Source organism: Rhinoderma darwinii, chromosome 5 (assembly GCF_050947455.1).
Source record: "Rhinoderma darwinii isolate aRhiDar2 chromosome 5, aRhiDar2.hap1, whole genome shotgun sequence".
In the NCBI taxonomy this organism is placed as follows: Eukaryota; Metazoa; Chordata; class Amphibia; order Anura; family Rhinodermatidae; genus Rhinoderma; species Rhinoderma darwinii.
Genome location: NC_134691.1, coordinates 288,419,126 through 288,446,523, shown reverse-complemented (window position 1 = coordinate 288,446,523; position 27,398 = coordinate 288,419,126). Strand labels below are relative to the sequence as shown.

The window sequence follows — 27,398 nt, the reverse complement described above, 5'->3', positions numbered from 1 at the left end:
CTGGGCCCGCACTGATCACTAGTACAGGGGTCCCAAGTCACCCGGTTCCTCCTCGCCACACGACCACAGTGACTAGGAGTTTGAATGGAGTGAAGGTCAAGCATTTTCACTGCTGCTACCTTCAAAGTCTATGGGATTGATGGAAACAGCCGAGCGTGGTTTGAAAGTGGGGTTTTCCTTTTGAGGCTTCGTTCACATCTGTGGCTCCGTTCAGGCGTTCCGTCTGCGCTTTCAGTCAGGGGAACCATGAACGGAATCCTGACTGAAACAAATGGAAAACATAGCTTTCTGTTTGCATCACCATTGATTTCTATGGTAACAGATCTGGTGCAAATGGTTTCCGAATAGCGCAGTCGACTGCGGTATTGCTTTTGTCAAAACGACGGGAACCTTGCACAACGGAGACAAACGGAAACCATTTGCATCGGATCCGTCACCATTGAAACCAATGGTGATGCAAATGGAAACCTATGGCTTCAGTCAGGGCACCGTTCTGACAAAAAGCTCAGACAGAACGCCAGAACGGAGTCCTGACGCAGATGTGAACGAAGCCTTAAAAGGTTATAGAAGTACTGTAGCTTATTAACTACTACCATTACATATGATGGCTACAAAGTTCTTTTATTGGCTTTTAATCTCGTTACCTGCTTTGACATATGCACAATAGCTGCTTAGAAGCCATTTAGGTCCTAAAACATTTGTTTCTCGTTTTGCCTGGGTCATGCTACTTCCTTCAGTCTGACAATCCATCAGAAAAACGAGATTCTCGTTTCCTGTCGTGGATTATCACTTGATCATTTTCCTTGTGTATTCCATTTATTATAATAGAAGAGAATTGTGACCTCATTCTGTGTACAGTGGCCAAAAACTGACTATTTGAAGAAATTGCTTTAAGGAAATAACGGCAAAAATTGGATGCAATGATACTTCCTAGGGAAAAAAGGCTCTGACAGTATTTTTTGGGCACACAATGGGGGAGATTTATGAAAACTGTAACAGCAAAACTGTCTGTCGCCTGAAGCAACTAATCACAGCATTTCTTTGTGGTTTAAAAAAGAAAAAAATGATAATATATATATATATATATATATATATATATATATATATATATATATATATAAAAGCTGTGCTGTAATAGGTTGCTAGGGGCAATAAAGAAAAGTTTTGCTGTTAGACCGTTTTTCATAAATCTCCCCCAAAGTGGCTCCAGGCTGAACAAAAAACAAAACCCACTTGGGTGCCTTCGGCGATATTTGTATAAAAAAAAAATGTAGCAGCTAAATTATATATATATATTTTTTTGTCGTCAAATTAACCCGTTTAGGACACAGCCTGTTTTGTACTTGTGGACAGATGATTTTTTTTCAAATCTGACATGTCACTTTATGTGGTAACTCTGGAATTCTTTTACCTATCCAAGCGATTCTGAGATTGTTTTCTCGTGACATATTGTACTTTGTTACTGGATAAATGCAATATTTATTTGTGAACATTTTTGATAAAATTTGAAGTTTTTCATTTTTCTAAATTTAAATGTATTTGCTTGTAAAACAGATAGTAATACCACACAAAATAGTTACTAGTTAACATCCCCCAAATGTCTACTTTATGTTTGCATCGTTTTTTTTCACGTCCTTTTATTTTTCTAGGACGTTACAAGGCTTAGAACTTTAGCAGCAATTTCTCATATTTTCAAGACCAGTTCAGTTCTGAAGTGGCTTTGAGGGCCTTATATATTAGAAAGTCCCCATAAATCGCCCCATTTTGAAAACCGCACCCCTCAAGGTATTCAAAACCACATTCAGAAAGTATTTTAACCCTTTAGGCGTTTCACAGGAATTAAGGCAAAGTAGAGGTGAGAAATGCAACTCAATACTTATTGCCCATATTCTGCAGTTTTTAGAAATATCCCACATGTCCTAATGGACTGAAACACAGGCCTCAGAAGCAAAGGAGCAACTAGTGCTTTTTGGGGCCTCCTTTTTTTCTAGGAATTTATTTTAGGCACCATGTCCGGTTTGAAGAGGTCTTGTGGTACCTAAACAATCGAAACCCCCCCCCCCCCCAAAAGTGACCCCATTTTGGAAACTACACCCCTGAAGGCATTTTTCTAGGGGTATAGTGAGCATTTTGACCGCACAGGATCTTTTTTAGAGCTAAGGAGACAAAAAACAGCGATTTTGGCGCTTTAAATTCTTTATTTCTTACAGCGTTCACAGTGCACAATAAATTACGTTTTACTTTATTCTGCGGGTCGGTACGATTACGGCGATACCATATGTGTATAGTTTGTTTTTTACTTTTTTGCAGCGTTTGCACAATAAAATTACGTTTCTATATAATTAATTTTCTGAGACGACCTATTCTGAGCCGTAACTTTTTTATTTTTTAGTCCAAAGCTGTGGGAGGTCTTGTTTTTTGCGGGACAGGTTGAAGTTTTCATTGGTACTGTTTTGGGGTAAATGCAACTTTTTGATCACTTTTTATTCTATATCTTGGGAGGGGTGGTGACCAAAAAATAGCGATGCTGACATAGTTTTCCGTTTATTTTGTTTGCGGCGTTCACCGTGTGGAAAAAATAACATTACATTTTTATAAAACATTTTTATTAACTGTTTTTTTTTACACTTTCTTTTTTTAACTGTATCTATGGTTGCTGCTAGAATACATTACACTACCTAGGTAGTGTAAGTTATTCCAACTGTCAGTGTGACGTCAGTGTTAGGCTGGGTTCACACGACCTATTTTCAGGCGTAAACGAGGCGTATTATGCCTCGAATTACGCCTGAAAATAGGGCTCCAATACATCGGCAAACATCTGCCCATTCATTTGAATGGGTTTGCTGACGTATTGTGCCGACGACCTGTCATTTACGTGTCGTCGTTTGACAGCTGTCAAACGACGACGCGTAAAATGACTGCCTCGTCAAAGAAATGCAGGACACTCCTCTGAAACATCATTTGAGCCGTTCTTCATTGAATTCAATGAAGAGCAGCTCAAGATTACAGGCGTCAATGACGCCTCGCAAATTCGAGGAGGAGCATTTACGTCTGAAACGACGAAGCTGTTTTCTCCTGAAAACAGTCTGTAATTTCAGACGTAAAAGCCAGCTAGCGTGTGCACATACCCTTACTCTGATAGTCTACGAGGGCCAGCCAGAGGCTGGTCCTCATAGGCTTCCATACATGGCAGACCCGGAGGCTGTTGCCTGGCCTCCGGATGCCATCACAAGCATCAGCAACCCCCACAATTGCATGGGGCTGCTGATGTGCTAATTGCCGAAATCAGCGGCGATGAGCCGCTGATCGGCAACGCTTGAGTGTCAGCTGTCTCCGAGTTCCCGATGCACACCTTGTCGCCGACAGTGTGCATCGGGAACGACAGTGATTTCCTGCCACTCTGATCAGGACCAGCCGAAGGTTGTTTGGCTTCCGTTTGCCATTCTAACTATCGGCAAACCCCGCGATTTCGGACCGGGGTCTGCCGATATGCTAGAACCCCTAAAATTTGGCGATTGCAACTGATCGCCGAAGTTAAAGGGGTTTTCCAGAAGCAAAAAATTACTTTTAATTAAACTAAACAATGGAAAACATTTAACTTTGGAATGTACTTACGTTTGATTAGCTGAATGTATCGTCATATCCCGTTTTCCGTCACGTGACCGCTTGTCCATGTAAAATTTGCACTTCCTGTGCATACCCGTCAATTCGCGCCTAACTTGCGGTTTCCGGTTTTCACATTGTAATCTTAAGTCATAAATGACATAACTGTACCACGTGTTTCCCCATCTGCTTAGAGCATGCGTGGTTGACACACTACCACGCATGCTCTGTTAAAAGATATGGCTGCGTCTTCAGCAGCCGTGTGTTACATTGCGCATGCGCAAATTTTAATATGTGGTGTCGGTGTGTACTGTGACGGCCGTGTCTGCCGTCGCTCTCTCCTTCTCCTCCTCACAGTCCGAAGCGCATGTGAAGAGGAGGAGGAGAAGGGTGTGTTTTTGCTCACTGTAGGAGCAGAATCCCCAAGCCCTGGACACAGTGACTTTTGAAGCAGAATCACCGGCGAATTGGCCGGGGATTCCGCTCCAGGAAAAGTCACTGATTTCACTGTGTCCATATATGGACACAGTGACGTCAGGGACTTCTGAAGCGGAATCCCCGCCGATGTGGCCGGGGATTCCGCTCCAGGAGAAGTACCTCACTTCACTGTTCATATATGGACAGTGAAGTGAGGGATTTCTCCAGAGCCGTCCCCTACAGGAAAGTAGGGGGGGTGGCACTACCTACAAGCGGGGCTGTGTGGCATTGCCTACAGCCTGGCTGTGTGGCACTACCTATAGAGGGGGGCTGTGTGGCAGAAAATTGACAAATTAAATTCATCCGTTTTTAAAACGGACAAGAAAAAAAACGGGTTAAAAACTGAAGCATGGCCCGCAACAGATGCAAAACGGTTGAGAAAACAGAGCAAAACCGCTGTTTTTTATAGGCCGACACTCAGACCCTCTCGTGTGAATAGAGCCTAAAGGTAGTTGATGATGCGCCGTGTCTTTACACAGTCGAAAGTGCTGTCTTAGCAAAGACACGGAGCGTCTTCACACTTGTAGTTCCCGCACACTGTGTGTGTATATATGTGTGTATGTGTATATATATATATATATATATAATCACACACACACACACACACACACACACACGTGATCTTCGGGTCGGCCGGCCCCGGAGTGTCACCCGCGAGCCGCCCGCAAATCGCAGGCCGTGCACATGGCCGCGTCCATTATTTTCTATGAGCCTGGACCGCAGAACACGGCCGTAATAAAATGTCCGTTCTTTCCAGGGTCCTGGGCCATGCACGGACCTTTGAAACCACGGTCTTTTGCATGGGCCCATATAAGTGAATTGGGCCGCAATTCTCCCGTGGATTTTCGTGGGAATTGCCCCCACAAAAGCACGTTAGTGTGTATGGGGCCTTACATACATTTATAGTAAATTATGTAAAAAAAAGAAACGTTTTACCATTGTTTGGAGTTTGCTTCACTGTAAGGCCCTGTTCACACAGAGTTATTTGCAGGCAGAAAATTCGGTCTCAAAATTTCGCTTGAATTTTCAGGCAGATTTTGATCTGCCTCCACTCCGTTTGCCACAATTTTCGCCCGTGGGCATTGAGCGCAACGGGCAAAAACGCTGCGAAAAACACTCTCTGCCTCCCATAGATGTCAGAGGAGTAAACGCCCGAAGATAGGGCATGCCGCTTCTTTTTCCCTCAATGGCTGCGGGCAAAAAACGTGGCAAACGGCGTGCAGGCAGGTCAAAATCTGCCTTCAAATTCAAGACAGAATTTTGATGCAGAATTTTCTTGCAGCAAAAAAACTCAGTGTGAACAGGGCCTAATACAGGATCTATTGGAACAGATCCAGCAGCAGGTGAGGTAAATGTGCTGACTGGATTGTGTGTACCAAGATGTCTGACTTAGGTGGAGTGGGCAGACTTAGGGCATGTTCACACGGCCTATTTTCGTCCGTTTTTCGGGCCGTAAACTCCCGAAAAATCGGTAGCAGAAAGAGCGTTTTTAGTGTTTTTTTATGCATAAATAAAAACGACCGCGAAAAAGAAGTGCAGGAAACCTCTTGAGATGTTTTTGGAGCCGTTTTCCATAGACTGTAGTGAAAAAAGCTCCAAAAACGGGCGTAAGAAACGCAGCGAAAATCGTGATTGGCACAAAAAACTTCTGAAAATCAGGAGCTGTTTTCTCTTGAAAACGGCTCCGTATTTTGAGACGTCTTTGCCTGTGAACATACCCTGACATTTATCAGGCTGTGGAAGGGGCGGGGGAGGGAGACGGGTGCCTGTACTTAGATCGGGGATAGACGGAGGCACAAAGGATAATGATGATTATTACTGTGTAAGGGCTTATTTAGACGAACATGTAATACGTCCGTGCAACGCGCGTGATTTTCACGTGCCTCGTACGGACCTATATTACTCTATGGGGCCGTGCAGACTGTCAGTGAGTTTCATGCAGCGTGTGTCCGCTGCGTAAAACTCACGACATGTCCGATATTTGTGCGTTGTTCCCGCATCACGCAACCATTGAAGTCAGTGGGTGCGTGAAAATCACGCGCAGCACACGGAAGCACTTCTGTGGGACGCGCTTGATTCGCGCAACAGCAGTAAAAAGTATGAATGAAAACAGAAAAGCACCACGTGCTTTTCTGTTTACAAACATACAAACCATGTCATAATGATGGCGGCTGCGTGAAAATCACACAGCCACGCATCATACGGGGCTGACACACGGAGCTGTTATGTACCTTTTGCGCGCGCAAAACGACACGGTTTTTGCGCAAGCAAAAGGCACACGCTGGTGTAAATCTGGCCTCAGACAGTGTGCAGGGAGGGAGCGTCTGCCTGTAATCTGTAATTAGAGCAGGGAAGGACCATGTGACCATAGAGGGGCGTGGCAGTATGCAAATAGCTGACGTGCTTTGGAGGAAGGGGGGGGGGGATGCAACTGTCTCCTCAGATGCAGCAGGGGATCATGAGTATGGTGGGTTACAAGACAGGAAACAGACAGCAAGGGATGTAAACGGACAGCAAGGGATGTAAACAAACAGAAAAAGCAGCAGTGATGTAAATCAAACAGAAACTGGTTAGAAGCTTAATAGGGGGTATTAGGGAAGGCAAATCAAGGCTGGGGGACACTTTTTAGCAATTTTTTTTTTCCCGGACAACCCTTTTAAGGGGTTAATTTGCCGAAATCAGCGGCAAAGGACCGCTGGCCGGCAAGAGTGGAGTGTCAGCTGTCGGCGACAGCTGACCTCCCGGTTCCCGGTGCACACTGTCGCCGACCGTGTGCACCGGAAATAACTCAGTACCTATATGTCCTCGTGTGGGAAGTTACCTCCCGCGATGACGTATAGTTACTTACTCGTGCGGGTATGGGTTAAAAATCAACATTAGTATTGGTCTAGCATTTACACAAGACTGGTGAACTGACCGCAGTGTCTACTCTGACTGGTGATGGAATGCCTGGTTGCAGCGTTTCTATCAGGGGGTACTGTTGTGATATAAAGCGAAATTCTGAGCACAACCCCATTACTTTGCTTGCTACCTGTAAACACATTGATAGAGCGGTAGTGACACCTGTCCCCGCTCCACTGCCAACACTAAGCAGCGTGCCAGCTTATGAGATTTAATTAGTGGGTATTGGGGGTTAAGGCTTCCACGCTCTGCACAAAGACCTCCACTCCTTAAAACCCAACAGAAATGTTTAATTCCATATTACGTGCGTTTTCTTCTTTCCTCACCAACCCTGCACACTTCTAGTACAACACAATGGCTGCGCAGGAGCCGCCTAGCTACCTGTCAATGATTTGTACCTGGGAGGCCAAGGAAGGTGTTCTATACTACTCTTCAAAGTGGGACCATTGAGCGTGTTCTGTATACCGCAGAAGCCGAGTGAAGTTGCTCAGCAGTCCCGCACTGGCGGCCTAGAACAAAAGTTAATAAGTATATAGCAAGCCAAATGGTGACTGCAGCTAAATATCTAGTGGCTCTTGAAAACATTTGGATGCCTTTGCGAATATTTTAGTTGCCATCTAGAGTGCTGGGCGCGGTATACAATATATGGATGAAACTCTATGTATTTTTCACCCAGTAAAGACCTTTTGTTTAGCCAGTTTTTTTTAACTTAAAGGGGACATGTCATATTTAATTTTAGTTTCATTTATTAGGTTTAAGTGTGTTAGAAATGTTTAGTTTTGTTTTTTTTGTTCCAAATATAGCGCTTTTTTTTTTTTTTTTTTTTAATGCTTATTGGGGCGGCCATATTGGCAAAACGCTTCCTGTATTTCTTGAGGTAAATTTACAGAAAAATGTCATAGGTGGAATACAACCCCATCCCCCACATATCAGGGAGTGACAAAGATGTATAAAGAGCCTTATCTGTGTATGTATAGTGCTGTTACCCTTCCTTATCTAGGCCTCCAGCAGTACAATAGAGCATTTTTTAAATCCCCTCCCCCTGCTGACCTTGTCCCAATCTACACAGCATAGCTGATAAGTGATCTGCAGAAAACAGGAATAGTCAGCCTATTGTGTCTGCTCTACTAGCCTGTGAGAAAACGGAGACATTTAAAATTTGTTTTGTTTTATGTTTAAACCCCCCCCCCCCCCAAATAAAAAGTTTAAAACAAAATTCTGGTTTTAAATAATATGGTGTTTTCTGATATATGTTGCCTTTAGAGAAAAATTAAACTTTTGAGCCTAACCAAGTTTTAGGGAGGACCTGCCACATATATATTTTGGATAGCTGAAATTGTATATCTGTATTGTTGAAAAATGTTATCTGTTTGTTTTCCCTGTGTATTAAGTGCTAGTAAAGAGGTGTGGTTGATGGTATGTGTCATGTGAACAGCTGCAGCCAATCACCTGTACACAAGGGGAAATGCACTCATGTAATGGTCACTGCTGCCACTTGGCATGTGCGGGATTCACGAAATGTAAGGTCAGAGAAGAGACTGGGAATTTTAAACTAAATGACCCGTGTCTTTAGCAGAATATAGAAGAATATGACACTGTTACATCAGTCAGCGCTCAAACTGGCCATACACATAAAGTAAAAGTCGGTCGGCAATCATCTCCTTAAATTATTTGTTTGCGATATTCTATGTCCGACCGCTGTCTGCTGAAAAGGTGATTGGTCATTTTGCTTTTTTTTTTCCGCCTGGTTGTCGGCTAAAATCTATGCGTGTATGGCATGGTAGGGCAATTATGGCCGATCGTTTGCCACTTTTGGATAGCGCAGATTTATTATTTTTGTTTTAGAACAACGTTCCGGATCTGTTAGTTCATTTTGGCATATTGATGGTTGGATCGTTCATACAAAGAATCCAACTTACCATTGAGCGGCTGCATTGTGGTCGATCCTAATCTTAAGTATATGGCAAACTTTAAATCTTGGAACCTATTAGGCCTCATCCACACTTCTGTCGGCCTTTGAACGGCCGTTATTGACGGTCCAGTCACAAACGGGCTGCACACGGATGGCTTCCGTGTGCAGCCTGTTGTTTCACGATCCAAATTCAATGAGAAGGCTGAGACTGTTCCGTCAAAACGGGCAGGAGCAGGACCTGCCCTACTTTTGACAGAACGGCCGCACGGTTCCGTTAAAACAATGGAAGTGTGCATGGCCCCATTGAAATGAATGGGTTCAGGGTGCTATCCGTGACAACAACCGGATAGCACCCTGAAGGAAAAAACTGAAGTGGGCATGAGGCCTTATTGTTACAACAACCTGCGATATTCTACATCTATTCTGGTTTTGTCACACGTCTAAAGTTAACTACAGAATTCCGCTAGTTGGAGGTCCCGAAGCAGGGACAAAGTAGAAAACCAGAAGAATCGGTTTAGAAATGGAAAAGCAAAGAGAGCGCCGTGGATGAACAGAATAAAATTGGAGAAGCGCTTATCTTAGCTCCCCTATCTGGCCATGCCATGTATAGTATCCGTCACCATTAACCCCAAACTCTCTGGAGTGAGTGGGTGAGCCGTAAAAGACTGCTGCCAATGTTGCTCTACGGCAATTTTACTTGCCCGATCAATGCTTATGTGTGTGCTCAGGAATCCGCATTGTCATATCACATCACATGTAATGTATTCTTATGGGATTTCACGTCATCGCTTGTGTGCAGGCGATGTTCCGCATATGCAGTATTGCGATTGCAAAAAAGGTTATGCCATTTTCATTGCTCATCCAACCAATTGAATAGCCCCCCCCCCCCCCTACTTACTACTAATGCTGGTAGCATATTGCATGTGAGGTTGCCCTGCTGGCTTGCAAATGATCACATTGCATGCAGTATGTACCGTGGACCTCTGGCATTAGACTGTATCTACACAACACTTTCTTCTGCTCATCGGTGCTCATCAGAAGCCATCGTTTCTCTTCACAGCCATATATTCTCATTGAGCAACATGACGCTTGCAGCTTTGACCAGAAACTATAGGCAGCATTCTTGGATTTTGATGTCCGTGCCTTTTGGCCTAGGCCGTATAGATTTTAGATAACCAATCGATACTATACTCGTATGTGCATATACCTATGTATATAAAATAAATTCTCACAATATTTAAAATGTTTTCTTTTTTGTATTTTAGGTTGGATGGAGCACAGCACGAGACTACTATACGTTTTTGTGGTCCCCTATGCCTGAAAATTACGTTTTAGATTCAACTCATAACGGTGTGTTGACTTTTCAAGGTAAGACTGCTGCATAATCCTTACAGATTGTTTGTATGGGGGAAATATTTATTTCAAACATTGTTGAGTTTCCCTTTCTAATCTTGAGCATACTGTATATAAATTGCATCCTAGAAAGTCTGAGACAAGCAGGACCCGCTGTCACTGAAGCAGTCAGTTTACGCGGACCTGACTGATTCAGGTCACAGCGCACAATACAGCTGCTCTGTATGCAGGATACAAAGCAGCTGTATCTCAAAAAGTAAAATATTAAAAAAAAAATGTATTTAGGAAATCACACAGATGCACAATTTTATTTAAAAAAACAAAAAATAAATCTGGCAAAGGTGTACATAGCCTTTAAGCACGAATATCTGATTTATTCATACCCCCCTGCCACTATCATAGATGTCCTTTTTTTTTTTTTTTATGTATTGGCAAAAAGGGTGTGTGGCCTTCCACTAGATTTACTGTGACGCTAGTGAAAAGTGGTGGTAATCACTAAGTGGGTCCTGACCGTTCTTCAGTAGGGCGTAAACTATGTTGGAAAGTACAGCCTGCAATATCTTCCTTTACAGAGTAGCGATCCATTAAGGTTACTCAGTACTGATTGGACAGTTTCAGTGTCTAGGGACACATCCCATTGACCATGGGAATGGTAACACTCAGTTGTCAGCTTATTTATACATTTCCAGGAGGAATAACAGAGGAATGGCGCAGTGCCGTTCCAGCATTGTTAATTCATGGAGAATGCAAGTATTTACTAGAGACCTGACAGGTGCTCCATAAATTTACTCTAAAACAGCCACATGTCTTATTTATTCTTACTTTTAAACATTTCTTTGGTTTAATCTTTAGAAGCCCCATACAAATGTTTACTCTATTCCCCCAGTGAAGCGTTTTATGCTCTGTATACTTGGCTTGGGATGCCTGTATCTCCCTCGGTAATTCACCTGTTTGGTGAGCGGCCCAGTAAAGTCCTGTTTTGCTGTCCCAATAGCAGCTGGGTGCTTCCACCTGTATAAACTAGCCGCTAGGCCATAAACTAGGGCTCAGATGCACACACAGACCTCTCCATTTTGCTGCCAGTATAAAGAGCTGTTCTTTATGAAGAGTTGTGTAAAATGTCCATATGAGACTCGAATGAGCCAAGTTCTAAAACGGTAGCATTTTCTAGATCTACAACTTGCAGCTGACCTGTAATGCGGAGCAGTTTGGCGACTGCACAGTCTCTAATAACTTGTTGCATAGACTGGATATCGGTTGCTTATTACTAGTCTAACATGGGTTAAGGTGATCGAATACTTCTCCTTTCAATCATATTAAATACTATGTTGGATTGTGTCTGCATGTTGAATAATTGATAACCTCCAATATTCTTTTTGCACGTTCCAAGCATATGTGAATATCACATATGTAGTCATTTTTTGTATTTTGTTTTGATGTTAGAAAAATAATTTTTTCCCCCAGTCGCATGTGAATAACGTGTTCATAATAGTGAGAAGAACCTCAACTTTGTAGTAATATACTTTTTGTCTTTTATTTGGTCACGGATTTAAAAATCTCTGCTGACTGTCAGTGGATTGATATATTTAACCACATCCTGCTTAAACAGCTGCTCGAATTATTACAATATAACCAAACGCTCTGTTTGGATCCCAGGACAGGAGAGAGGTTTGTGCGGCTGTTTAACGGACAGTGGATGGCCTGCAAAGGTGAAAGCTGCAAACTGCAAGAAGTCCGAATGTAAAAAAGTGGCTATAAAGAAGACCCTGTAAGACCTTGTTCACATAGTACAGTTTGGTGCAGATTTATATCTTTTTTTAAAAATTTTTTATTTTGTATAGTCGAAAGCAAGTGACCATACGAATTTCCCTTACCTATTGGGTTGTTGTAGCCGCTTACACCTTAGTATGCAATCATCTATGAGCTAAAAAATAGTATAAGGGTATGTGCGCACAGCATTTTTTGGCAAGCCGAAAAAAATCTGCTTCAAAATTCCTTCAGGATTTTTAGGGTATGTTCACACGCAAAATCGAAAATGTCTGAAAATGACAGAGCTGTTTTCAAGGGTTTTTTGTGGCGTGTTTTGTTTTTTTTTAAACTGTTTTTCCATTGACCGTGAAAAACCGCTCCAAAAAACTGCTCAAGTGACATGCTCCTTTTTACAGGGTGTTTTTTTCAGCACCATTTTTTTAAAATAGTGGCTTAAAAAAAGGCCGTCTGAACTAAACGCCGTTTTTCCCATTGAATTCAATGAGCAGATGTTTGTAGGTGTTTAGCGTTTTCCATGTGTACTTCTAGGCGTTTATGCCACAAAATACGTCTTAAAACTCTGTGTGTGAACATACCCTTAAAGGAAGATTTTGAAATGCAAAAATGTTGTTCATAAAATGGGTGTTTGTGTTATTTTTTTAAAAAGTTAACCGAATACTAAAACCGTGCTGTTTTTGGTGAAAAATGAACAAAAAAAAAATCTGTTAAAAACCCCGTTGGAACAGGGCCTTGGTCTTTTTCCTCGCTCTGATACATCCGTACAGCCCCAGCAGCTGTGTGAGCAGTACAAGTCCGTTTTCGGTCTCGGATTTCGTAGTACAATGCGAATATAAATATAGCTTGTTTTATAGAAGGGACGAAGGCCTTCTCTGCAAATGTATGAATTCAAATCCCTGGAATTGTAATGTTTTATCACATGCTTGCTCCGTATTATTAATAAAGGTTACATTTCATATATTCTGCTTTATCTATGGGTCCAGTCTGTTTCCTTTATGAAGCTCTTTGAATGAAAGGAGGGCCCAGCTGCGTCTTTGAATAAAATCTGATTTGAACTGACAAAGCACACCAGTCATTCTGGAAGCACATGGCCAACAATTGTCATTCCGTAAATGTGGTGTTTTCTGAAATCCAGCAGGCTAAATGCTTACAATCCCAAACATGATCCACTGTTAATAGAAAAACTGCAGTTTCTCTGTTTGAATAGCTGCTGCGTAAGTGTCCTGCTCCGAAGGTCCGCGCAGAACGCTTGTGATGTGAAAATGTGCAGAAGTACGCCGAACGAAAAATGTGCTAAAGAGCTTTACTGCGTTCCAGAATAAACATTTGTGATACTACAATCCGAAGTACCTGATTCCTCAAACAGCAATGTTATTCCAACTACTACCAATCCATCAAATTCATTCTAGATGCTCGAAATCTGGGTTATAGACTCTGCACACGCCCTCCTTCCGGAGGCTCTTACTAAATCTTTAGAAGACCATTTTATATATGTCGTTTTAGCAGAGTCCCTGTTTGCTTTCTAGCTAAAATAATGTTGTGAATTTGCAAACATGGAAAGTTAGGTGGAAAGTATTCCTCATCTAGCTCTGTTCTGCTTTGACTGTTTTTTTTCTGCACTGAATTGACTTTGTAGAAGTCTTCTGGCTTTGTACACGTAAAGTTAGTTGAACTGAGCATAATGTTTTCTCATATGGTAAAATTTCTATTAATCTGATACTTGTTGGTTTGGAGACCCTGTTAATCCAGCATGGGGGGTGGGGGTACTTCCGCGCATACACTACAGCGGTTCTTGCTAATCACCGTCCCCCCATCCTCCACTCAGTCTACAAAGCCGGACAGGATTGGTTCTGATTGTCACACCTCAGAGCCAATGAAGTGCCAATTGTTACATCACTGTGTGAAAGGTCTGGTAAGGGCTGTAGTGAAGCAACAGTGTGTGCAGAAATGGATGGATTGCAGGTCCTTGAGCAGCTTCACTTACAGTGCCTTGCGAAAGTGTTAATGCCCTTGGCATTCTTCCTGTTTTGTTGCATTACAACCTTGAGTTGAAGAGGCTCTGTCACCACATTATAAGTGGCCCATATACACTCCTCTGTAAAACGCCCACTTGGCCAAAAAGTAAAACACGCCCAGTTGTCCATTAAGAAACTCATTAGCATAAAGCTAATCTAGGTCATAACTCTGTCAAAAACGATAGTTTTTCTAAATAAAAAAACACTGCTGTAATCTACATTACAGCGCCGATCACATCATGTACAAGATAAGCCACATATAATGTGGTGACAGAGCCGCTTTAATATAGATTTTTGGGGGTGTTGTACCATTTCATTACCACTTTGAAGGTGCAATATATTTTTTACAGTGGCTCAAACAATAATTAGGACAAAAAAAACATAGAAATTTAAAGTGATTCATTATTCATATTCCCATACTTTGTGGAGTCACCTTTTGCTGCTATTCCAAGATATTTAAATGTTTCCCCTTTTGAACCGCTCCGGTGTAGATTTAGCAGTATGTTTGCAGTCATCGTCCTGCTGGAAGGTGAACCTCTGTCCCAGTCTCAAATCCCTGGCAGACTTAGAGGCTCTGTCACCAGATTTTACAACCCCTATCTGCTATTGCAGCAGATAGGCGCTGCAATGTAGATTACAGTAACGTTTTTATTTTTTAAAAACAAGCATTTTTGGCCAAGTTATGACCATTTTTGTAGTTATGCAAATGAGGCTTGCAAAAGTCCAAGTGGGTGTGTTTAAAAGTAAAAGTCCAAGTGGGCGTGTATTATGTGCGTACATCGGGGCGTTTTTAATACTTTTACTAGCTGGGCGCTCTGAAGAGAAGTAACATCCTCTTCTCTTCAGAACGCCCAGCTTCTGACAGTGCAGATCTGTGACGTCACTTACAGGTCCTGCATCGTGACGGCCACATCGGCACCAGAGGCTACAGTTGATTCTGCAGCAGCATCAGCGTTTGCAGGTAAGATCGACTTACCTGCAAACGCTGATGCTGCTGCAGAATCAACTGTAGCCTCTGGTGCCGATGTGGCCGTCACGATGCAGGACCTGTAAGTGACGTCACAGATCTGCACTGCCAGAAGCTGGGCGTTCTGAAGAGAAGAGGATGTTACTTCTCTTCAGAGCGCCCAGCTAGTAAAAGTATTAAAAACGCCCCGATGTACGCACATAATACACGCCCACTTGGACTTTTACTTTTAAACACACCCACTTGGACTTTTGCAAGCCTCATTTGCATAAATACGAAAATGGTCATAACTTGGCCAAAAATGCTTGTTTTTAAAAAATAAAAACGTTACTGTAATCTACATTGCAGCGCCTATCTGCTGCAATAGCAGATAGGGGTTGCAAAATCTGGTGACAGAGCTTCTTTAAACAGTTTTCCTCAAGAATTTCCTTGTATTTGCTGCCATCCATCTTTCCTTCAATCCTGGCCATTTTTCCAGTCCCTGCGCCACACATGATGCTGCCACCACCATTCTTCACTGTGGGAATGGTGTACTTGGGGTGATGGTAAGCGTTGGGTTTGACCCACACATAGTGTTAACAGCCCATGATGGCCAAATGTTCAGTTTTAGTCTCATCTGACCAGAGAACCTACTTCCATGTATTTGGGGACTATAAACGTGTTTTCTTATGTTATTCTTTAAGCAATGGCTTTTTTTCTGGCCACTTTTCCCATAAAATCCCAGTTTGTAGAGTGTACGACTTAGTGGTCCTATGGACAGATAGTCTTATCTCTGCTGTGGATCTTCTGAGCTTCATCAGTGTTATCATTGGTATCTTTGTTGAATCTCTGATTTAATGCCTTCTTTGTTCGGAGTTTTGGTGGGCAGCCTTCTCTTGTCCGGTTTAGGCCCCGTGCGGCTTTTGGGGCCGCAATTCCCCCGAAAATCCAGGGGAGAATTGCGGCCCCATTCATTCTTATGGGTCCATGCACACGATCGTGGTTTCCAGGCTCATAGCAAATAGTGGCCGCGGCCATGTGCACGGCCCGCGATTTGCGGGCGATTCCCGGGTGACGCCGCTGCTGGCCGACCCGAAAATCACGGCCGTGCACATGGCTACGGTCGTGTACATGAGGCCTTATAGTTGTGCCATTTTGTTATAAAGGATTTCATGGTGAAATATATACACTACTGGTCAAAATTTTGGGGTCACCCAGACAATTTTGTGTTTTTCATGAAAACTCACACTTATATTTATCAAATAAGTTGCAAAATGACTAGAAAATAGTCAAGAAATTGACAAGGTTAGAAATAATGATTTTTATTTGAAATAATAATTTTCTCCTTCAAACTTTGCTTGAATGCTCCATTTGCAGCAATTACAGCATTGCAGACCTTTGGCATTCTAGCTGTTAATTTGCTGAGGTAATCGGGAGAAATTTCACCCCATGCTTCCAGAAGCCCCTCCCACAAGTTGGATTGGCTTGATGGGCACTTCTTGCGTACCATACAGTCAAGCTGCTCCCCCAACAGCTCTCTATGGGGTTGAGATCTGGTGACTGCGCTGGGCACTCCATTACAGATAGAATACCAGCTGCCTGCTTCTTCCCTAAATAGTTCTTGCATAATTTGGAGGTGTGCTTTGCGTCATTGTCCTGTTGTAGGATGAAATTGGCTCCAATCAAGCGCTGTCCACAGGGTATGGCATGGCGTTGAAAAATGGAGTGATAGCCTTCCTTATTCAAAATCCCTTTTACCTTGTACAAATCTCCCACTTTACCAGCACCAAAGCAACCCCAGACCATCACATTACCTCCACCATGCTTGACAGATGGCGTCAGGCACTCTTCCAGCATCTTTTCAGTTGTTCTGCGTCTCACAAATGTTCTTCTGTGTGATCCAAACACCTCAAACTTCGATTCATCTGTCCATAACACTTTTTCCAATCTTCCTCTGTCCAATGTCTGTGTGCTTTTGCCCATATTAATCTTTTCCTTTTATGAGCCAATCTCAGATATGGCTTTTTCTTTGCCACTCTGCCCTGAAGGCCAGCATCCCGGAGTCGCCTCTTCACTGTAGACGATGACACAGGTGTTTTGCGGGTACTATTTAATGAAGCTGCCAGTTGAGGACCTGTGAGGCGTCTATTTCTCAAACTAGAGACTAATGTACTTGTCTTGTTGCTCAGTTGTGCAGCGGGGCCTCCCACTTCTCTTTCTACTCTGGTTAGTTAGAGCCTGTGTGTGCTGTCCTCTGAAGGGAGTAGTACACACCGTTGTAGGAAATCTTCAGTTTCTTGGCAATTTCTCGCATGGAATAGCCTTCATTTCTAAGAACAAGAATAGACTGTCGAGTTTAACATGAAAGCTCTCTTTTTCTAGCCATTTTGAGAGTTTAATAGAACCCACAAATGTAATTCTCCAGATTCTCAACTAGCTCAAAGGAAGGTCAGTTTTATAGCTCTTCTAAACAGCAAAACTGTTTACAGCGGTGGTAACATAATTGCAGAAGGGTTTTCTAATCATCCATTAGCCTTCTAACACAGTTAGCAAACACAATGTACCATTAGAACACTGGAGTGATGGTTGCTGGAAATGGGCCTCTATACACCTACGTAGATATTGCATTAAAAACCAGACGTTTGCAGCTAGAATAGTCATTTAGCACATTAACAATGTATAGAGTGTATTTCTGATTAATTTAATGTTCTCTTCATTGAAAAAAACGGTGCTTTTCTTGCAAAAATAAGGAAATTTCTAAGTGACCCTAAACTTTTGAACGGTAGTGTAAATATATATATTTTTTTTTTATATTAAATTTTTTTTCCCCACCATAACCTAACCCTAATCTATACAACTTTATCTCTGACCTGTTTGGAGAGCTCTTGGTCTTCGTGTTGCTTGCTTAGTGGTGTTATAGCATCAGGGGCCTTTCAGAACCGGTGTATTTTAGCTGACATCATGTGACACTTTGAGTGCACACAGCCTGGCCTTATTTACTTCAATCAGCCTGTGTGGGCGAGGTAGGCAGGACTCGCTGTTTCTCTTAGGTTACATTCACACGAACGTAGCTCACCTCGGACGTGAAAAACTGCAGTTTTCCACTTCCGAGGTGCACCCATGCGGGACGCGTTGTCACGGATCCCTCACAGACTAGACTCTATGGAGGTACGCCTGACACGCAGTAAAATAGGACATATCCTATTTTTCAATGGACCATTCGCATGCTACGTTGAAACAATGGTCGTGTGAACGGCCCCATTGAAATACATGTTGTTTTAACGGCCGTCACACGGACGACATTCACGTTGATGACTGAGCCCTTAGGCCCTGTTCACACCAAGGTTTTTTTTTGCAAAAATCTGCCTCAACTCCGTCTGGAGTTTTGAGGCAGATTTTAACCTGCCTGCACGCCATTTGCTGCGTTTTTACTGCATTTTTTGGAGGCAGACATTGAGTGCCGTGGGAAAAAAACTCAGCGAGAAACTCTTTCTGCCTCACATTGATGTCAATGGGAGTTAACAGACAGAAAAGCCCGAAGAAAGGGCATGTCGCTGTTTTTTTTTTCGGCTCGCAGGGAAGAAAACGCCTCCGCATGAAATCAGTGGGAGGCGATTTCTGCCATATTCAGTTTCCGACACGGTTTCCATTACTATTCAAAACTGCCTTAAATTCTGCTTATTGCTCTCTAGTTTTTAGTTTCATGTTGCCGTCAGATGTGACTTTACAGCTTATTTATAACGGTCTTTTGCTCTTAGAAAATTCACTGTTTGGTAACTAAAAAAATGATTAGAATTTAGTGTTATACGTGGATGAAGAAGAAAACACGTAGCTCCAAATCAGCACGAAATAAAGCATTGTATTTACATACCCAAAATATGATTTATGAAAATCTCTGAAGCCATTTATCTGTTTTTTGATTTGTGAAACTATTGTGTAGGAAGATGTCCACATTTTAAGTCTTAAAGTCCATGTATTGTTTGTGTCTTTAGGATACTATCTTCCTAATGATGATGGAGAATTTTACCAATTCTGCTATGTGACCCATGATGGAGAAATACGAGGAGCAAGCACCCCCTTCCAGTTTCGCACATCGTCTCCTATAGATGAACTATTAACCATGGAAGATGAAGGCCATTCCGATATGTTGGTGGTAACAACCAAGGCTGGTCTACTTGAGGTATGTTTAAGATATATACTAATTTATAGGAAATGCTGCTTTTTTTTTTTCCACTGCGTTTTAATTGTCTGTAATATACGCAGAGAAAACACTGATGCCTAACACCGGCATCCGTCACCCTCTGTCTATAATAGTACTTGTCTAAATGGATACGACATGAACTCTCATGTCCCATTTGAATGACATATCTGAAAAAATGGATACCATTATAGCCTATGAGTGACGAATGCCAAGCATTCGTCTTTAATGGCGTCTGTCAGATATGTCATGAAAAGCTATTGAAAAGCCAATGAAACCTACGTTAAATGTATGCCATACAGTGGCCCCCGTCACCCATAGCCTACCATGTTAAAAAAAAAAGTTTGTTTAACACACATTTTTATTTTTTTACTGCGTGCATCTGGATAGACTAGCACGGTCTACTATGCTATTCTATGGAGCAAAAAATGTCTACTTGACGTATACTGCCCGACAGAGGCACAAGGTACATTCATTTGACCTCCGCCTGTTTATTGGGAGCCAATAGGTACGTTTGACATGTGCTGGGAGCTTTTCCCGATGCATACAGAGAAACCACAGTGTGAAAGGAACCTTATAGCCCTCAGAGCAAAACTTTCCAAATGACAACTTGGATCTGCTTTAATTTGATTGAAGAATTGGATCTGTCCTTTTTTGCAGCCCTATTTAAAAATGACAGGTCTGCTTTAAAGAGTGAGCAATTCTTGCATTCCCTTATATGCCATAAATAGGAGAATAAATAACTTTTTTTTCTTTTATACTTCGAATTCTTTACCTATTCCATGTCAGGTCTCAAGAATCCGCATTGTCCAATCACTGCAGGCTTGAATGACGTTTTACCCATCGTGTAGTGACGTTTCTTCCTCTGCCAGCAGTTGGATGACGCGGCAATGTTCTGTCACATGGCTATGGACGCAGCGTCATTTTTATGTGTTTGGCCTTCTTAGAAAAATGTCCATATCTCACACAAGCCCTTTAGCTATGCATCTAACATTTGCGTATGGGCTGCTAAAGAGCCCGATAAACCATTCTCCGAAAATGTAGCTCCCTTACTTTATCCCATCACAACACGACCTGTGTCCCAGCACCAGAAAGTTAAGTATAGACTGTAAATCTGATACCAAAGGACTAATGGTATGGTTTGTTTTATTCGATTTCAGTAATTGCCATTTATGGAACTAAATAGAAACACGTCTGGGATTTTATTAAAACAAAGTCCTAATTCACCTTGAAGGGAACACGTATCCTGTCCTTTCCTTATATATGATAGTAATCCATATGGGAAAACAAATGGCCATTCAATTCAGCCTAACATTATTGCTGGTCGTGCCAGTGTGGATATTGTGTAATAGTCAAATCGAGTTGAAAATAAAACTGATAGAATTGAACTTTATATTTTATTTTCTTTTACAACGCTTAGTTGGACTATGGCAAATTGGCTAGCCCTACCCGATGGGTATCTTTATGTTCTTTCCTGTACTATTGTAAGTGAGCGTTAATAATCATTACTCTAAATAATTTCAGCTAAAAATAGAAAAGACCGTGAAAGAAAAAGAGGAATTGCTGAAGATAACAAATGTACTGGAGAAAGAAACAACCCAGCTAAGGCAAGAAGTGGAACGACTGGAAAGTGCCCTGTCACGTGAACGAGAGTGTTCGGACCAACTGCTGGCAGAGCGGGATGTAAGTTTTTGTATTAGAGATGTTTAATGATCTTACTATATAAAGTGGATCTGTCTCTGAATTATAGAGCAGATGGCCTTGTGCTGCTGGGGTTGGTATTGCACTCATAACCATGTACCGTATACTAGGAGTACTCAACTACTTTTAAGTAAAGGTCCACATACCTGGGTCTGCCGTCCGGTGAAGGTCCAAGCTGAACACCAACAGTAAAGGTGTCCTAAGGGCGCCCGTACACAATGCAGCCAAGCCACGGTAACTGCACGCGGTTTATCGGGAATTGTTACGGTTTCACGGCTAGTACTAGTTAAACAAACGGCTTTACCTGTGCATCACCTGTACATGCCTCAAAACTGTCTGGCAGTAACCATGGCTGGTCTGCATAATGTACGGGCACCCTCACTGGTAACAATATGTCTTACCAATGTGAGATGCATGGGGTAAAAATGAGACGCGTATTGCTCCCAATAAAAGGTACATGGGATTATTTACTATTAACCCCTTAATGACCGGGCATGTTTGTACCTTAATGACCAAGCCAGATTTGTCAAATCTGGTATGTTTGACTTTATCAGAGAATAACTCTGTGAAAGTTTTGAATATCCAAGTAATTCTGACATTGTTTTTTCGTCACATGTTGTACTTTATTTTAGTGGTAAAAGTAGACTGATACAATTTGCGGAAATTAATTAAAAAATAGAAAAATGGAAGAAATTTTGTAAAAATTACCATTTTCCCCTATTTTTAACTGCAATATGTCACATATGTACACACATACTGTACAATTTTTTTTTATTAAATATATATTTCTATCTCTTTACTCTATTTTGGCAGCACTTTTGAAAAAATAAAATAAATTTTCAGCAATTTAGAGGACTTACAAATTGAATAATAATTTTATAAATTTTGAAGTACATTTTGTTTTCCTGCACCAAGCCAGGTTTTCAGAGGCTCATAGGTATCAGAGTGATGGAAACCCCCACAAATGACCCCATTTAGAAAACTAGACCCCTTAAGGTATTTACCTAAGGGTATAGTAAGTATTTTGACCCCACAGTTTTTTTTGCTAAATTTAATACATAGCAGGTGAAAAAAACAAAATTCACTTTTTTTCATAAAAGTATCAGTTTGAAGACCAATTTCTTTGTAAAGCGACCATGAGAATGAAGAAACACACCACAAAATCTATCACCCTGTTTCTCCTGTTTTCAAAAATACCCACATTGTGGCCCTAATGCGTTGCCTGGACACACGGCAGGGCCCGAAAGGAAGGGAGCACCCGGAGACTTTCAGGACTCATATTTTGCTTGAAAATGTTTTAGGCCCCAATGTACATTTGGAGAAGCTTTGAGCTGCCAGAACGATAGAAACTCCCCATAAACGACCCCATTTCGAAAACTAGACCCCTTAAGGTATTTATCTAGGGGTATAGTTAGCATTTTGACCACACAGGTTTTTTGCTAAATATATTGGAATTAGGCTGTAAAAATTAAAATGTACTTTTTTTCTGAAACATAGAAATTTTTATTATTTACAAGGAATAACGAAGAAAATGCACCCCAACATTTGTAAAGCAATGTCTCCCGATTACGACAATACCCCATATGTGGTAATAAACTGCTGTTTGGACCCACAGCAGGGCTCAGAAGGGAAGGAGCGCCATTTGGATTTATGATTTTGCTGGAATGGTTTTCGGTGCTATGTCGCATTTGCAATGCACTGGAGGGACCAAAACAGTGGAAACCCACCAAAAGTGACCCCATTTTGGAAAAACCTTCAAGGAATTTTTCTAGGGGTATAGTGAGCATTTACACCCCACGGGTCTTTTGCAGAGTTTATTAGAATTAGGGCGCGAAAATTAATATCAAATTTTTTCCACTAAAATGTTGCATTTTCACAAGGGATAAAGGAGGAAAAAAAACAACCATTTTTTATAAAGCAATTTCTCCCGAGTACGGAAATACCCCACATGGGGTCAAAAGTTTTTTCATTAGAAATGAATTAACCCTTTCAGGACTGATCCATTTTTTGCTTTCATATTTTAGATTTTCACTCCCCGCTTTCCAAGAGCCATAACTTTTTTATTTTTCCATCAATAGAGTGGTGTGAGGGCTTATTTATTGCGGGAGGAGCTGCAGGTTTTATTGGTACCATTTTTTGGTACATAAAAAGTGATTCAAAAGTTGTATTACATTTTTTTTTTTTTTTTTTAGAGCGAAGGTGACAAAAAAAAAAACTGCGATTTTGGCGGTTTCAATTATTTTTTTTTTTTTAAGGTGTGCACTGTGCAAATTAAATAATGGTATATTGTAATAGTTCGGACTTAGCTATACCAATTTTGTTCATTTTTTTACATTACTTTAGAAGAAAAATGCGAAAAGGTGTTTTGTTTTTTTAACTTTAAAAAAAATAATTCTCACTACTAATAACTATAATTCTTCTACACATTTTATTAATCAATCCCCTTAGGGGACTTGATCCAGCGATCATTGGATCACTGGTACAATACACTGCAATACTAATGTATTGCAGTATATTGTTGTTCTTACAGGCTTCTGCAACAGAGCGATCGCTGTACCTGTCCGTTAGTACCGAGGGGGCCTGCTGTAATACACAGCCGACACCCGCAGCTTATGGAGTGGGCTCAGCACGTGAGCCGGCTCCATACATCAACCGCCGCATCATGACGGGCAATTAAGTCATAGTGCGCAAAGGGGTTAATGCGCAGCGGATGGTTCAAAGTGAAAATTGCAATTTTCCACTGATACGCCATTTTAGTGCATAATATGTTGTGCCCAGTTTGTGCCACAGAAGACAAATACCTCATAAAACGTTAAGCGGGTTCGGCGACGCCATATGTGTGGGCGCAAACTGCTGCTTGGGCACGCTGCAGACCTCAGAAGGGAGGGAGTGCCATTTTGCTTTTGGAGCGCAGATTTTGCTTGGTAGTTTTTCTGTTTTGGGTTTCGCTGGTATTTCAGTTTATAATGTGGGGGCATGTGTAATCTGTGCGGAGAACATCAGGGCATAATAAGAGGGTATAATAATGGGGTAAATAAATAATATTTCATAGATATGTGCCCGGTGACGCACTGATAAATGGCACCTGATCTTATCCACTTTTGGACACTCTGCACATTTTGCATCGCCATATTCTGAAAGCCAGAACTTTTTTATTTTTTCACCACCGGAGCTGCGTGAGGGCTTATTTGTTGCAGGACAATCTTTAGTTTTCATTGGTACCATTTTGGGGTACATGCGACTTTTTTTTTTTTTTTTTTTTGATCACTTTTTATTCCATTTTTTTTGCAATCCTGAGCAAAAAACAGGAATTCTGACACCGTTTTTTAGGTTTTCTTTTTGCGGTGCTCACCATACGCTATAAATGAAATTTTTACTTTATTCTGCGGGTCGGTACGATTACGGCGATACCATATGTATATAGGTTTGGTCCTTTTTTTTAGCGTTTGCACAATAAAATGACTTATTTATATAAAAAAAAAATTCTGTGTCACCATATTCTGAGAGCCGTAATTTTTTGTTTTTTTTTTTAGTCAAAAAAGCTGTGTTAAGGGCTTGTTTTTTGCGGGACGGATAGAAGTTTTTATTGGTACTATTTTCGGGTACATGCGACTTTTTGATCACTTTTTATTCTTTATTTAGGGAGCGGTGGTGACCAAAAAAATTGTGATTCTGTCGTAGTTTTTTATTGATTTTTTTTGGGGTGTTCATCGTGCGGGAAAAATAACATTATAGTTTTATAGTTGGGTTCGTTACGAACGCGGTGATACCAAATATGTGCACTTTTTTAACGTGTTAATTTTTTTTCTATAATAAAAGCCTTATTATAGGGAAAAAAAGCATTTTTTTTTACAGCACTTTTATTTTTACACTTTTTTTGAAACATTTTTATAACTTTTTTTACTTTTTTTACTTGTCCCACTAGGGGAGACTTAGTCTTGCAGCTTTGATCGCTGCTAGAGTACATTACACTACACACGTAGTGTAATGTACTCTAACTGTCATTGTGACGTGACTGTCACACTGACAGGAAGCATCGGAGGACCGACCGGAGGCTGTTCCTCCGAGGCTTCCGTACATGGCGACCCGGAGGTCATTATCTGACCTCCAATTGCTGTGACAAGCATCGGTAGCCCCCACGATCACTTTGTGGGGGCTGCCGATGTTCTTCAAACCATTTAAATGCGGCCGCTGGTCCGCTGTCCGGTGAGACTGATGTCTCAGCTGTCTAGGACCGCTGTCAGCGTGCGTCTGTCACTCTGTGTTTACACAGAGTGACAGTTTGAAATGCGGACGAAAATGAACGTCATGGTGCGGGAACTAGCACCCGACCATGACGTTAATTTTCGTCCTTTGTTGTGAAAGGGTTAATGTGACAGCCACACGTGCATCACGGTATAATCATAAGTATCCCCATGTATCTCATTAGTAGCCCCAATGTGCCTAATGCGATCCCGTGACTGTTCCTCCGCTCAGGGCATCTTTGATAATGGAAAATAATTAGTGCTATGTATTTACACGAGGCGTTTTGTCGCTATCCGCGTTCCGGATTCGGACCTCAAGTCTGCCGGTTGACCCCTGTCTTATACCACTTACTGCACCTCACGGCCTGAGTGATCAGAGCAATCACATGGTCACAGCCATAGCACTTGTGTGCTAAAAGGAGTCACAGCCATGACCACGGTGCACCCAGTGGCTAATTGGGTCAGGACGCACGGAAATGATCATAAAATGAATGCTTTTGAATGGCTCCACAAATGGGAGTTTGGTTGCCGATCAGTATGAAGTCCCCGGTGAAGCGCATTACTATGAGCATCGTATGGATGCTCTGCAATAAAGGGCTCTGCTTGGTGACCGATTCCTTTTTTTTAAAAATGCCTATCTGTATAACTTAGAAGATATTTCAGTCATTTTGCTGGAGTACATTTTTGAGAGAGATCTGTGGAAAGACGTGGGAAACCTGACTATACAAATACGAGGGCTGTCACTGTGGTTGTATTTTAAAGTTTGATACCTGCCCCCGAAAAATTGATTGAACTGCTTCTGTCTGAATGTTGTCATTTTTTACCTTTTTAGTTGTTACACCTATGTAGCTGTACAAGGTGAAAATGAATCGCTGTCTGTAGTGACAGAACAACGCAACAAGCATTTAGAAAACCTAACAACTAAAAATGATACTGTTACCAGTGGATGCCAAAGATGCTGCTCAATGTCATAGATCTATATTAGATCACATCTGTCAACACCGTTTCCAGAATTAAAGGGGTTGCGATGTGCAATAAAGTCTTTGTGGTGCTACTTAGACATGTCTGTTGCTGGATATCAATGTGAATTGCTCTCGGTTACAATTTTGTTACGTTAGATTTCCAGTGATAAAATACTCTGAGGGATATGGGCATTTTAGAAATGAGCGAGAGTCGAGCTGACAGAAATGACTAGTGATCTTCTGTCCGGTATTTATATCCTGTCAGGAGGTCACTTCTGGATGGATTGTACATTGGTTCAGCTAGTGGTTACTCGTTCTAGAACAATATAATGAGCTGGAAAGCATGTGTCCATAATGTCAGTGTGAATGCAGCCTAAAATAGTTTTCTCTTTGCATTTGCTTTAATACCAGTTTCACACAAGTGTAATATGTGCATGTCTGCGCCCATACAATACGTCCCTATTATGCTATTAGTTTGGATCGTCAGGCGTGTGTGTGTGTGTGTGTGTGTGTGTGTGTGTGTGTGTGTGTGTGTGTGTGTGTGTGTGTGGCAGATTATTATTTTTTTTTTTTAAGGTTCACTTTTGCTTTGACATTTGCCTCTACGTCAGAAAACAAATGAGTTAATTTGTTAGGGAAATAATCATTGAAGTATCAGTTTTTAGACAGCGAGATTTGGTTATGCGCCATTGTAAATTGATGCTAAGAGTCATTTACACTGTGTTGTGTACAGAAATAGGTAAAGTAATAATGCCGAGTCTATTGGGATAAAATCCATTGACACACAAGTTTGACATTTAGCCTTCATTCCATTGAAAACTCTCAGCCAATTCATAGGAATCCCCCGACTGAATTTGTTGATGGTGTTTCTTTGAAGCTCTGAATGAGATGATGACAAGCTATATAGTATAAGGTGCATGAGTTGTGTGTTTACAGAGTACAGGTTAATTCTATTAACCTCCAGCCACTTTGGCTTTTATGTTGTAAAACTATTAGAAAGCTTCAGGATTTTGTACCAGGCTTGGATCACAACCATTTCCAGATGTACTCCCATGGGGGGAGACTTAGGCAGGAAGGCTTTCAAGCATTGCATGTGTGCTCTGGAGCTTATGGTCCGCAAGTTGCTGTGATACTACTGGTGCTAGGATAACCGGACAGTTACAGGCTGGCAGGAATGCTGGGGGTGGTTGTTATACAACAATTGGGGAGCCACAGGTTGCAAAGCACAGCAATTAACATATAAAGTGAACAATGAGAATTCATACTAAACGGAGTCATCCCCAACCTCTGTATACCACATTACTACAGGAGTATATATC

The 27,398-nt window shown here is 41.6% G+C and overlaps 1 protein-coding gene across 7 annotated transcripts in view; it reads left to right on the top strand.

Moving 5' to 3' along the window:
* Window positions 1-27,398, top strand: part of TAX1BP1 (Tax1 binding protein 1) — a 100,145-nt gene that overhangs the window by 19,230 nt on the left and 53,517 nt on the right. For all 7 annotated transcript variants that reach the window (XM_075827254.1, XM_075827253.1, XM_075827257.1 and 4 more), the window contains exons 3-5: window positions 10,159-10,261; window positions 18,967-19,154; window positions 20,697-20,855. In XM_075827254.1, the coding sequence (XP_075683369.1) occupies window positions 10,159-10,261; window positions 18,967-19,154; window positions 20,697-20,855 (450 nt within the window). The remainder of the gene's footprint in view (window positions 1-10,158; window positions 10,262-18,966; window positions 19,155-20,696; window positions 20,856-27,398) is intronic.